The sequence below is a fragment of the Oratosquilla oratoria genome, chromosome 35 (genome assembly GCF_046742065.1).
Source record: "Oratosquilla oratoria isolate Oo_2021 chromosome 35, ASM4674206v1, whole genome shotgun sequence".
Lineage (NCBI taxonomy): Eukaryota > Metazoa > Arthropoda > Malacostraca > Stomatopoda > Squillidae > Oratosquilla > Oratosquilla oratoria.
In genome coordinates this window covers 23570862-23584257 of record NC_134811.1, presented here as the reverse complement: position 1 = coordinate 23584257, position 13396 = coordinate 23570862, and the positions used below count along the sequence as shown (strand labels likewise).

Genomic DNA, 13396 nt, shown 5'->3' with positions numbered 1-13396 from the left:
CGTTAGGAAAGTCTTGAAGATGTTCGCTGGAATGGCACACCACGGAAAGAAGGCCGCCATTGGACGAAACAAAGACATTGCGCTCAAGAGGAAAACTAGGTAATCTGTTTGAAAGTTGATCTTGGGATATCTTTCTTTGGTTAAGAGTGTGTAAAAATCTTAAACGCTTCATGTTCACTTCTCGTTATGAAACTGAAGTATTCTCCTGTTGTTGGTTCCTGGTGAGTGCTATGCAGTTGTGAACAGAATTACTGGGTTGTTTGGGAGCGACATTTGGGAGCTGGAACTTCAATCATCGTGATAACTTTGTATGTGTCATTCCTATTTATGAATTATGAGCCACACAATCCTTATGTTGGCAGGCAAACTTGTACACATGTTCTAAGGAGTGGATATCTTGATTAAGAGGTACGAGGTCTTGCTAGACTTGTATTAGATAATGATTATCAGTCTGCTGGAAAGGCCCGTGGCTTGCACATTTCTCTTTAGAATATTCTTCATTACAAATCCGTCGGTCATGTGACAAATAATAACACATGAAGAGTCTCGTTTAGAGGTGGTGGATGTTCGTCCTTAAAGCTATTTTTCTAAAATATATTCGGAGTTTTTGGCGAGATGTGGTATGAGTACCTGCTACCCACCATGGTCTGCGGAGGGCGCTCCAGCTGAAAATGTCTTGCTCCAATTAGTACAGAGGGACCATTCTCCCCTAACACAGATTCCTATGGTTTCTTCAAGCTCCTGGACATTCACAGAGGCCGTTGAGGCCGTGGCTGAATCGGTCCCCTTTGCATGAACATATGTATTGAACGTTCCGCCTTCTGTTTTAATAAAGACGTCTAAATAGGGAAGGGAATCGTTGCGATTCATGAACGATACACAAACCTGATGTTTACTCAAATATGTGGCACAGTTTCAGCAGTTACTGCTCGCCCTATTTTGCTATAAAAATAGATAAAGAAATAGATGAATAAAATCAAATAGATAATTAAGTAATCGATAAACGGAATCGACATAACGGCAATATGTGTATGGCTTGAAATTGTTAAAAGAAAGAAAAAAATATCTTCTCTCCGGTTCCATGAAAAAATCGAAATAGTATGTCCAGAGAGTGGAATACCCAATACCTCTCTTCAACTATGAAATTATCACAAAAATTGAATGCCCTTTCCAGAAGGGTGCCTCCAAACAACTCAATGATTCTGTCCTCAACTAAACCTTAACTACAATAAGCGAACATGAAGATCCTACCAACATCTGATGCACTCTTCGTTATCAAAAGATGTCTTAATATCAACTCGCAAACCTAATTGTCCTCCCGAGCCCAGAGCCCATATCAAGATATCGGAAGCCTTTCTCTACTGACGGTATTCTTCATGCGAAACGCCATACCAGCCGACAACTCTAAAGATAAACCTCCTGACGGTAAATCCTTTCCTACGTTGCACCATATCCTGCGGCACACCATAAATAACGACTCCATTTTCTTCGTGTCCTTTTCTATATTTTTTCTTCATTTCAGCTCCTTTCCTAATTACACATGACTTGAAAATACTCCTTGATAGAGTAACATGTTTTTGATGTACTCTTACTTTGAACTAATTATATATTTATAATCATGGGTTTTGTCCAGTTTCACATTAACTTTCCGCATAACAGCGGGCTATAGCGAGGAATATATATATATATTTTTAAATTTCTAATTGTGAAACTGCCGTCATTTTTAGCACTACTTGTTTGAAGTAACATGTAAATATATAGATATATCGTTTTTAAAGAGGTATTATGTCATGTCAACAACTGTTCTAAATACCTTTATAGACTTAATACATCAGATAAAGGAAAAGGAAGGAATTAGTATATGATTATTACAAATATCTTAGGAGCATACTCGTTTATAAACGTGAAAGCCGACTGTGTATATTGACCCCATTACTAGTCCTATTTTATTTCTATTAAAAAGAAGTACACAAAGAAGTAAATGTTTATTTAGTGTATGCCGAGACAGCCGCCCTTGCACCGTCATAGCCGGAGCAAAGACTCTTCCTGAGCTAGAATCAGTGCTATTCAAAGGTGTTCCATTAGTTGTGTAGAGACCCCCATTTTATAATATAGATTATTTTACTATAAACATTCTACCAACTTGATACAATGGTGAATTTAATGGTGGTATCGACTATTTTACAGTATAGTAAATTATTGTGACATCAAAAACTATACTCATACAACGTGTGCATGTAATGCGATCAAATTGTGAACTGTGATTTGAGGATTTTATTAACTACTAAAAATATGTGACCTGCACGGTGATTTGTGTGTGAGTCTCATTTCACAAGTGCATACATAAACTAAAGCCTTTTTCCCTCTTACAAGGGAGGTAGCCAAAAAAACAAAGGCATAAAAAACACTCTCACTCAATCCACCCCCAACATATTCCACTCCCCTCCCCCCCTCTTCCCTCCCTCTTATCTTGGCACCTTCTGGATGACGGGTCATCCCTGCATCTTACCCACCGCCCTGGGTCAGAAGTAGTGTCGCAATTATGAAGTTGAATAAGGGATTACAAATAATTTCCCTGCGTACCTATTTTTGATAGCGACATATGCAGTGGATTGCGTGAAATTCCTCTCTGTTAGGGAACATTCACTTGTGCCTGGAATAGAGCTCTATGTTTAGTTGGCTCCATATCTTTTCGTCTTCGTAAGTCCTTGCTTTAACTTATGTGTTTTTCTCTTTGTCGTAGATTTACCAGTCTGCCTCTTTTCTACAATCACTTTAATGGACAATGGTAATCATGACGGTTGCATACTTGCCATACGTTGTACTGTAAAATAAGAGGTAGCTGTAATTACCACAGACATACGTTTGTTGCTGATACCTTTAGACCAGCGTTTCCCAACCCTGGGGATGCTGAAACCAATTCTTGCTGAGAGGCAATGCATCCATACACTTGCCTTTATCCTTCTAGCAATAAGATATTAGTTAGTGCTGGACTGCCCTTAGGGTCGGAAATTGTTGGGAAATTCTGCTTTAAAGTAAACTGTTGTGGTTCCAACTTCTCTCCATAAGTTGGTGAGATCTGTATTTATATACAAAGGGGAAAGCATGTATTTCCTAATCTACTCACAAGTACAATGCATGACAATCGTACAATGTTATTCGCACGTATGTACACCACAACATTGCTCGGCCACCACCACTTGGTGACCCGACCGAGCAAACGAAAAGAAGAAATGTCAGGTAAAACAAAACCAACCCATATATAACACAGTCCACACACATTACAGGCTAATTACAAAAGTGTGGAAAATAATGATGACATTAGGACACCCAGATACATAAACATAACATACATAATTATAATTGCATGACAAGGACAATACATAGGAATACATATACAAAACAAGAATACATATACAAATAAGAACTGTATACAAGTACAAGAAATACACGCAAGAACTGTATACAAGTACAAAAAATACACAAAAGAATTGTATGCAAGCACAAGAAATACAAGAAAGAATTGTATACAAGCACAAGAAATACAAAAAAGAACTGTATACAAACACAAGAAATACACATAATACAAATCAATACACTCACACATAAACAAGATATATACATTATGCAAACAATAGACTTAATAGAGAAACAAGATACAAAGTACAGGTCAAGACAAGGATGAATGATGACATAAGCAATGCACAAATACAATTAAACAATATATTACTAATAATTCAGCAAATTGTCATAAAGGTGGTGTATACAATATTCCTTGCAAAACGTGTCACCAATTCTATATTGGTCAAACTGGAAAGGAGCTATCGGTTATTATGAGTGAACTTGAGTGAACGACCGAGGATGAGATGGATGGATGGGGTGAAGGGGGCGATGAGTAAGAGGGGAATGTCTGTTGAACAAGGAAGGAAGAAGGTAGGAGGTAGGGATGAGTGGAGAATGACTGTGTATAGATGATACTTTTGTGAAAGAAAGGGGAGATGGGGGTGGGGGTTAGGGGATGTTTATGTATGAATTATATATTGACGCAACCCAAAGGTATTTCTCCCCGTCTTCTCTTTTTCTGCATGAAGGGACGGAGAGGGGGGTTATGAATTAAGTGAAGCGACCTTATTATGGGTGTATTGTGTCCTGCTGCACTGTGTTTGACCCAGGGTAGTTGCCGGATGCAGGGAGGTGTGGGGTGGAGTTGGTGATGAAAGGGACCAATTTAGTGAACCTCTGAAAAAATATAAAATTCAAATCCACATACCTAGATTAGCTAGCAGCTAAAAACCCCAAATTAAGTTTTATCTGCAGTATTGGAGGACGACCAAGCAGCAAAAAACAAAACCCCTTATAAAACAAAATCTGAATATGATTCCGTGCCCACATAAAGTGGCACCCACACCACAACTATTGAAACTTTTCATCATTAGCACATCGCCCTCATTTGGAGCAACATTGTCACTGAAATTAATAAGCAAGTACACAAAGTGCACGCACAGATATCCATGTGTGTGTGTGTGTGTGTGTGTGTTTCTTTGTAGTTATAGAATTCTTTTTTTTTGTCTCATTATACATGAAGAAAATAGCAGAAGTTTTAATCTATCATATATCCACATTTTTTCTAAAACGGAATCCCTACGACGATGAGCCTTCTGCAGCCACTGGATATACTGTAAATCCTTTTAGGACAGAGGATGATCCAATAATGGTTGAGTGACTATATAAGCTACTAACTCTGGTGGCTTTTTAAGTCATTCCCAAACAGATCTCGACCCGTCAAGACCATTTCAACTTCAGAGTCTCATTCGAACAAAACGACAAAGGTATTTCCCGAAACAGGTTTCATGGTCGAGGTTTTGGACGACGCTTCTTTGTGTGCCCCCGTAGACTTACATCTCGTTCTGGAACTACGTCGGTTCCCATTTGCTGTGTCCTGGTACGGCTGTCTAGGCAAAGGGTTAAGGTATCCCCCCCCCCCGGGAAATGTAAGCCCCCCCTGCATAAATACTTTTCTACTTTTCTTTTCTTCTACTGGATCTGTATCTTCTGTGTTGTTGGTCTGCTCACGGTGTCACCGAGTTACAACAACGGAAACCGATCGTCCTCATTGTCTTCCAGTAGATATCTCCCTGTCCAAATATTTTGTGTTCTTGTGCGTGTGCAGCCAGCACTAAGAATTCTTTGAATGTATGTGTGTGGATCTATGTGAGGCACACCGATAGTATGAATGTGTGTGGTCTTTTGTAATACCTAACTTGTGCTGGTATTTCTTGAATGTTGTGTGATGACCGATGAACACAGCCAAATCTACCGAAATGTGCTTTATCTGTTGTGTTTAGCTGGGCCTTGTGATTGTTACGTGGTGAATGACTGCCTTGAATTTAGTTTGTCTATATCATCTAGAAGTGTCTGTGAATATTGTGTATATGTTTGCTCATGCAGATCTGCTTGGACCGATGTATTAGTTGTATGTATCGCGTTGTAGTAATGCTCTGGACTGATATGTATGAGTGTTATTGGGTGTTTCTCGATGCAGTTTGTATGATAGTCCCTGTGTGTTTTATTGGCCATAAGCTATGTATTGCTTATGCGTAGTCTGTGTGCATCCGATGATTGTTCATATTGCCTTGTTTTGTGTGAGTTGTAGTTTATGATGTATTTCTTAAATGTTTTCTGAGTTGTACCTTTGTTTCAGATATCATAAGGATGAATCCTTCCGCTACTCTTATCAACGGCACCGGCCCACGTGCCATGGCTTATGGGGCCAATGACTTCTCGTTTGGATACCCCGAGGGGGTCACCGTGGTGGACATCGTGCCGGACACGATACGACACCTGATCCACGATCACTGGAGCAACTATCCTCCAGTCAATCCCATGTGGCACTACCTCCTCGGAGTGATCTTTGTGTTTCTTTTCATATGTTCCTGCTCAGGTGAGTTCTAAATCAGAGCAATTTCTGTTTTGTGATTTTTTTTTATCTAAACAGATTCACATACTGTCATGGTTTCTATCGGTTTGAGAAGTATTTGAATGTGCGTTTCTCTTTCGCTCTCAGGAAACGGTTTGGTGATGTATTTAGTCATGAAAAACAAGAATCTGAGGACTCCCGCCAACATGCTCGTCTTCAACCTGGCCTTCAGTGACTTCTGCATGCAAATCACTCAGTACCCACCTTACGTTTACAACTGTTTCAATGGCGGAGTATGGATGTTCTCTGCGTTCTTCTGTGAGGTGTACGCATGTCTAGGTGAGTTCTTCATCGCCCATCTGGAATAAAATCCAACGAAAAATGTGGAAGACAAAGAACAGTATTATCTTGTCCCAGTGTGTACCATTTTTGCACACACCTAAACACAGGGAAAAACAAAGATATACACATGCGCATGGGTACTAACATACATGTAAAATATAGAGATACATCTGTTCATCAGACCTCATTTGTTATGAAATCCGATGGAGCGACACATGAGAGGGCAAGCAATCAGTTGCATCTTCAAATAGTTTGACAACAATCTAAATATTTCCTCATACTGGTATTCTTTTGTTAGACTTGAAAGACTCAAAACTTTTCCTCTCATAACTCACACGATTCAATTATTTCTTCAGGAGCCATCTTCGGTCTGTGTTCTCTGTGGACGCTGGCCTTTGTTTCCTTCGACCGTTACAACGTCATTGTCAATGGAGTGTCTTCTGCTCCCCTCACCAAGGGAAGGGCCTTCCTCTACATCCTCTTTTGCTGGGCTTACTCCATCGGTTGGTCCATTCCCCCCTTCCTCGGCTGGGGAGCTTACATTCCCGAGGGTGAGTGTGACGAATTATTCATGTCCGCAAGAAATAACAGTGAAACTTTTCCACCACATCTATTTTTTTTGTCCCATGTTGTAACGAGGTTTCTAAAATATATTCAGAACCTGACATTAAATATCACAATGTATTTCAATACCTGACAAAGTAGATGGTTTTACTACAGAAATCACAATCTACTCAAACATAAAAAACAGACGTATACTAAGGGGAGCATTTTCACTTGACCACATTTCAAAACCCATCATAACTGTTATCCCTAAGGGAAAAAAAGCTTTCACTGATATAATTGAGACCTTTGGCAACGTTAATGCAGGTTTCAAGTCTTATATAATATCAAGTGAACATATTTGGAAAGCACCTTTTTCAGACCATTTTCTAAAATTCAAAACAGCCATGAGGAGGGGTTTAGTATAAATGACACGGTCCGTCTAAATAAGTAGTCCATGTAGTTTTCACTTATCAGTACTCAGATAAGATAGTCCACAAAGAGTTAAAAAGAAATGAAGTGAGGAAGACGTTTATCATTGCATTCATTGAAAGCTCGAACGTAATAAGAGTTTCTCTTCGTACAGGTATCCTGGACTCGTGCTCATATGACTACCTGTCTCGTGACGTCAACCGTCTCTCGTACGGTCTCTGCATCTTCGTCTTCGACTACATCGTGCCTCTCCTCATCATCGTCTTGGCTTATGTCTTCATCGTGAAGGCCATCTTTGCCCACGAGAAGGCCATGAGGGAACAAGCCAAGAAGATGAATGTGACCAACCTCCGATCCAACGCAGTGAGTTTCGATTGTTCTCTGTTAAATATAGATGAATTCTACATTAACGGGGTAAATACTTAATAACACTTTAACCTCGCCCAGACGGGAGCATTATAACGATCAAGGGTTAATGGCTTCAAAGAATGTTATCAGTTCTTCTTCAAGATGTCTAGCATTTGTTGATATAGCAGCATGTTATTGTAAGATGATGACCTGATCGATCAACTTTGTTACGTGGCAGGACTCTAATGCTCAGTCGGCTGAGGTCCGCATCGCCAAGGTTGCAATGACTAATGTCGCCCTCTGGATTATTTGCTGGACACCTTATGCTATGGTCACTCTTCAGGTAACGCCGTTTATATGATATCGTCTTTTGTTGTTTATTGAAAGTTTTGCACATCCATAGTAATATGTACATAAGTGTAATCTCCTATAAAACTATTTGCAATAGGGTCTGGCCTTCGACCAGTCAAGCATCACGCCTCTGGTGTCCATGCTCCCCGCTCTGCTGGCCAAGAGTGCTGCTGTCTACAACCCAATGATCTACGCCATCAACCACCCCAAGTTCAGACTGGTAAGCTTTCTCTGTCTCTTTCCTCCTCCCCCCCCTTCTCTCTCTCTCTCTCTTCCTCTTTCTATGCCTTATCGTTTTATTTCGTTTCACGCATGTCTTTGAAGATTGACGACGCACAGTTACAGTAACATCGGTAGACAGAGATAAGTTGTGATAGCCTTTCTAACCCTTTCTTCGCCACCCTTGCAGGCTCTTCAGAAGACTGTTCCATGGTTCTGTATCCACGAGCCCGAGGATAAGAATTCTGATTCGAAGTCGAATGCCACCGCGGTGGAGGGAAAGGACAGCTCCTAGGCAGGATATCACCTGATGAATGCGTTATAAGATCTTGCAAAGACTTATCGAAATAACATACGGAAAAACTTTCTATGAATCCCTTTCCCTGGAAAAATGAAAAAAAAAAGCAAATCATGCAAAAAAAAAAAAAAAAAAAAGCATTTTATTAAATAAAAAATGGATCCAAGTACACATAAGTTTTAATTACCCTCACATAATAATTGTGTTTTTTTATGATGCGTTTGTCACATCCAAAAATGGCTTACCTAATAATTTGGCTTTTAAAGCACCAGCACTTAGGTACATAATATGAATATATGCCTTATGCGGACTTCAGTAGTCACAAGTAGTTATGTACACACACACACACACACACACACACACACACACACACACACACACACACACACACACACACACACACACACACACACACACGCACACACACATATATATGTATATATATATTGCAGTATTTCACAATTGGCACGTGAATATAATTTGCAGAAAAACCCACTGGTAAATAAGAAACGTAGTCCGAACGTTTTCGTCTGTTTAAGAAATCATCAAGGGAATACAGTAAGGGAGATACAGAGACAGTATATGTAAGTAAAAATCACGTGGAAACCACTGTTGGAGTATTTCGATTACAGTTTGTAAGCGAAATATATAGATTCCCCGTCTCCAGTCTTTTTTACTCAAACAGTGGTTTTCACGTGATTGACAAATGTGTGATTACATTTTTCACCTGTAATAAGTAAAAATATTGTAAGGAACATGGAAAGATGAATCACACAAGCCTGAGAAAAATACCCACAGTTCTCAGGTCACAGATGGACCAAATGTTCGGGCAGGATAACATCTAACAATTTTCTTTGAGATGAAATTATCAAGTCTGTACATACCTAAGCTTAGACTGATATTTTGATCAAAAGTTTGTTTAATGTGGCTTGATTCAATGATGTTCCTTTCAGTAAAGGAATTACAAGAGGTAATTTTACTGGCATTTTTCCAGTCAATTACATGATTCTGGTCCCTCACATGAACTAAAATACCACAAGATATTTGACCACTTCTCACACTGTATTTGTGTTGATTAATTCTTGTTTGTATATCTATGCCAATTTCTCCGATGTGATTTTTTTGGCACTGCAGGCAAAGAATGGATTACACGCAACCATCAGTGTTATGTGGAGAATTTTTGATTTATTAGAATTATTGTATTAATTGGTTGCATTTCCATATGGCCATTTTGTAAGAGAACCATGTTGTTGTGTATGTTTCCCGCCAAGCCAGCCTGCATCCCCGCAATTCAGTTTTTATTACACCTTCAAAGTGTGCGCACGTTTTTATTGTAGTTTTTTAAATATAAAATAAATACACTGTTTTCCTTGTAATATACTTTCATTAGCCACCCGCATACAAACCTGCTCCCCCTTTTATCTGTATACATATATATATATATATATATATATATATATATATATATATATATATATATATATATATATATATATATATATATATATATATATATATATATCGTTGTACAATTCCAGTAAGTTAGTCACGCAAGAGGGTTTCCGTCTGAAACCATGCTGGCTATCATTTATCAAACAGTTTCTTACTAAATGATGTTCGATAGCATCTCTGATGATAGTTTCCATCAATTTTCTTACGATGGAAGTCAAACTTATAGGCTTGTAGTTATTTGGATTTTTTTTTGTCACCTTTTTTGAATAAGGAAGTAACGTTAGCTAGTTTCCAGTCTCTTGGGACATCTCCGGATATAACGGATTCCTTGAAAGTCATTTCTAAAAGAACAACATTCTCATTTTTCATTTCCTCTAAGATTCTTGGATGCCAACCGTCAGGCCCTGGTGTTTTATTAACTTTGAGTTTATCTATACACCTTTTAATTTTTTCCTTTGTTATATATACGGGATAGGAGGAAAGCTTCTAGGAGCTGTCAAGAGTTTTTACGAGAATAGTAGAGCATGTTTCAGGATAAGAAATGGAGAGAGTGAGTGGTTCGAGTTAAAGGTGGGACTTCGTCAGGAATGCGTTATGTCGCCCTGGCTGTTCAACTTGTACATGGATGGGGTGGTGCGAGAGGTAAATGCAAGGGTGGTGGGTCAGGGATTGGAGATGGTTAAAGAAAATGGAGAAAAGTGGGAGGTGAGCCAGCTGTTGTTTGCGGACGACACTGCGCTTGTGGCAGGATCGGAGGAGGGATTGAGGAAGTTGGTGACAGAGTTTGGGAGAGTTTGAAAGAAGAAAGCTGAAGATAAATGTGGGTAAAATAAGGTGATGAGATGTACAAGGGGTGTAAGTGGCAGTAGACTGGAATTGAGCATTAAGGGAGAGCGACTGGAGGAAGTGGATAGTTTTAGATACTTGTGTGCAAATGTGGCAGGAAAAGGTGGAGTGGAGGTGGAGGTAGAATGTAGATTGAGAGAAGCGAGTATATGCCTTGGTGGATTAAAAAGTGTAATGAGGAATAGACATTTGGGAATGGATGCTAAGAGGAGACTGTATGAAGGAGTGATTGTTCCAACACCGCTGTACGGGACAGAAACATGGAACATAAGAGAGGAAGAGAGAAGGAGTTTGAATGTGTTTGAGATGAGGTGTCTGAGAAGTATGATGGGGGTTACTAGGCTAGATAGCGTGAGAAATGAGGAGGTGAGGAGGAGAACAGGGGTGGAAAGGGAGTTGGGAGATAGGGTTGATGAAAGAGTATTAGGATGGTTTGGACACATGGAAAGAATGAGTGAAGAAAGACTAGTAAAAAAGGTATGGAAGGCAGATGTGGAGGGAGTGAACATGAGGGGACGTCGTAGGATGAGATGGGTGGATGGGGTGAATGGAGCTTTGGGGAAGAGGGGAATGTCTGTTGAGGAAGGACGGGAGAGGACAGATGACAGGGGTGAATGGAGAATGGTTGTATATGACTGATGTGATACATGAGGTGGAATGGGCGCGGGGATGGGGGGTGAGGTAATATGTGTGAGCAAAATTTGATGCAGCCCAAAGGGATTTCCCCCCGTCTTCTCCTTTTATGCATAGGGGGACGGAGAGGAGGGGTCGCCGATATAATGAAGCGGCCTTGTTGTGGATATGCTGTGACTTGCGACACTGCCTCTGACCCAGGGCAGTGGACAAGGTGCAGGGATGACCCGTCATCCAGGAGGTGCTAAGATGGGAGGGAGGGTGGAGGGGAGTGGAGTGTATTTAGGGATGGAATGGGTGGGAATGTTTTTATGCCTTTTCCTTTTTGGCTACCTCCCTTGCAAGGGGGAAAAAGTGTTGGTATATGTATGTATGTATGTATATTTACGGTAATGAGTAAGTTTACCCTAGACTTTTCACAGGTTTCAGTTTGGAGTTCACTTTGAGGTGTTTCGTTACGGATACTGAGCTAAAATAATGGTTTAAAATATCACACATTCCTTCATTTGAATATTCAAGTTGACCGTCAGCAGATAATAGTGAACCAATGTGATTCCTAACAAGCTTTTTATCTAACTATCTAACTTTTATCTAACTATCTAACTTTTTATGTAACTATAGAATTCTTTGGGATTCTCTTTGGATTTATCAGCGATATTCATTTCGGATTGTCGTTTTCGTTTTTTATTGTCTTTTTTTAAATCTCTCTGTATTGATACATACTTTTTTCAGTTTCTTTGTCAAGCCATTTTGGGCGAGCATGATTTGGGGGACGTCTGTCTTTAAAAGTAATGTAAGTATGAATCATCTTAGTGAAAGTATTTTGAAATATTCCCCATATATGATCTACAGGTCTTTCGCTTAATTTTGCCTCCCAATCTATAAGCTGAAGCTCCTGACGTAGTCCTATGAACTGAGCTTTACTGAAATCGGGTACTTAGAAACACAAGTAAAATGTCTTAGTAGGTTCAATCTAACTAAATTGTGATCGCTCTTTGCAACAGTTTCACTGACTTCTACATCGGTTATCATGCTTTCGCGGCTAGTGATTAATAGATCGAGTAAGTTTCCATGTCTTGTGGGCTCCTCTTTTACATGCTGAACTAAGTAATTGTCACCGAGAAAATCAATCTAGCGACTACCTATATTGTTGAATGTGATGGTTAATTCTACATTAAGAAACTTCTTTTTTTTCTCTCTTCTTATTTTAAACTTGGCAATAACGCCTCTGTAAATGACCATTCTTGATATTAATAAGTTAAGTTTTCCCAAATCCCAGGAATTCTGCTCTCTAGGACCTTCGTCAATGGGGGTTAGCCTTAGTTTGAAGGGCACGCAATCTAAGGAGTAAGGTAGTTACTATTAGGGTAGGTAATGGTTTCACACAGTGTGGGAGTATGAGTTAATTAGGAGAAGCCAAAGCTCTTCTCAGATTAAGAGAAGTCACCTCACATTTGGCAGCGCTTGCAAGTCTTGCTTCTTTGTTAATCTCACAGTATTGCTTATTTGTCCTTCTGCTTAATTTTATAACCTCAAAAAACATACAGGACTTCTTCCTCGTGTAAATATAGATCTCGGCATCTAAAACAAGAACAGATGTGTTTGCCTTTAGATCTGGAGGTATTTGAGGGATGAATTTTTATCCTTCTAGCTCTAATTATATATTTCCATTAAACAGTTTGTACATCTCAGCCTCGCTGATAATGATTATGATTAAAGCATCGAGAATATAAACAATTCGGGTTACAAAGATGCCAATGAAGGCGAGAATTTCTAGGATATTCAACCTCTAATCTCGATCATTAACGTTTTCCGCTTTTTATCCTCATTTTCGTGACTGTTACACTTCAGTGGAGTATCTAATAGAAATTCATCAAGTATCCGATTATGTGTCACATTTTTGTTTGGTATAATCTGTTTAGCCAGTTCAATTGTATGGGCCACGGGTGAACGAGCCAGTCAAGTAATCTGCCTACAGCCGTCCTGTTAACAACCATCGTATTTCTCTCAGAACC

General features: G+C 39.5%; 1 protein-coding gene across 1 annotated transcript; it reads left to right on the top strand.

The window, feature by feature from the left end:
• Nucleotides 1-5712: 5712 nt before the first annotated feature.
• LOC143018799 (compound eye opsin BCRH1-like) lies at nt 5713-8447 on the top strand. The gene is made up of 7 exons (XM_076174378.1): nt 5713-5941; nt 6065-6256; nt 6616-6810; nt 7389-7597; nt 7821-7925; nt 8031-8153; nt 8343-8447. The coding sequence occupies exons 1-7, from the start codon at nt 5713-5715 to the stop codon at nt 8445-8447; spliced, it is 1158 nt and encodes a 385-aa protein (XP_076030493.1).
• Nucleotides 8448-13396: the final 4949 nt, after the last annotated feature.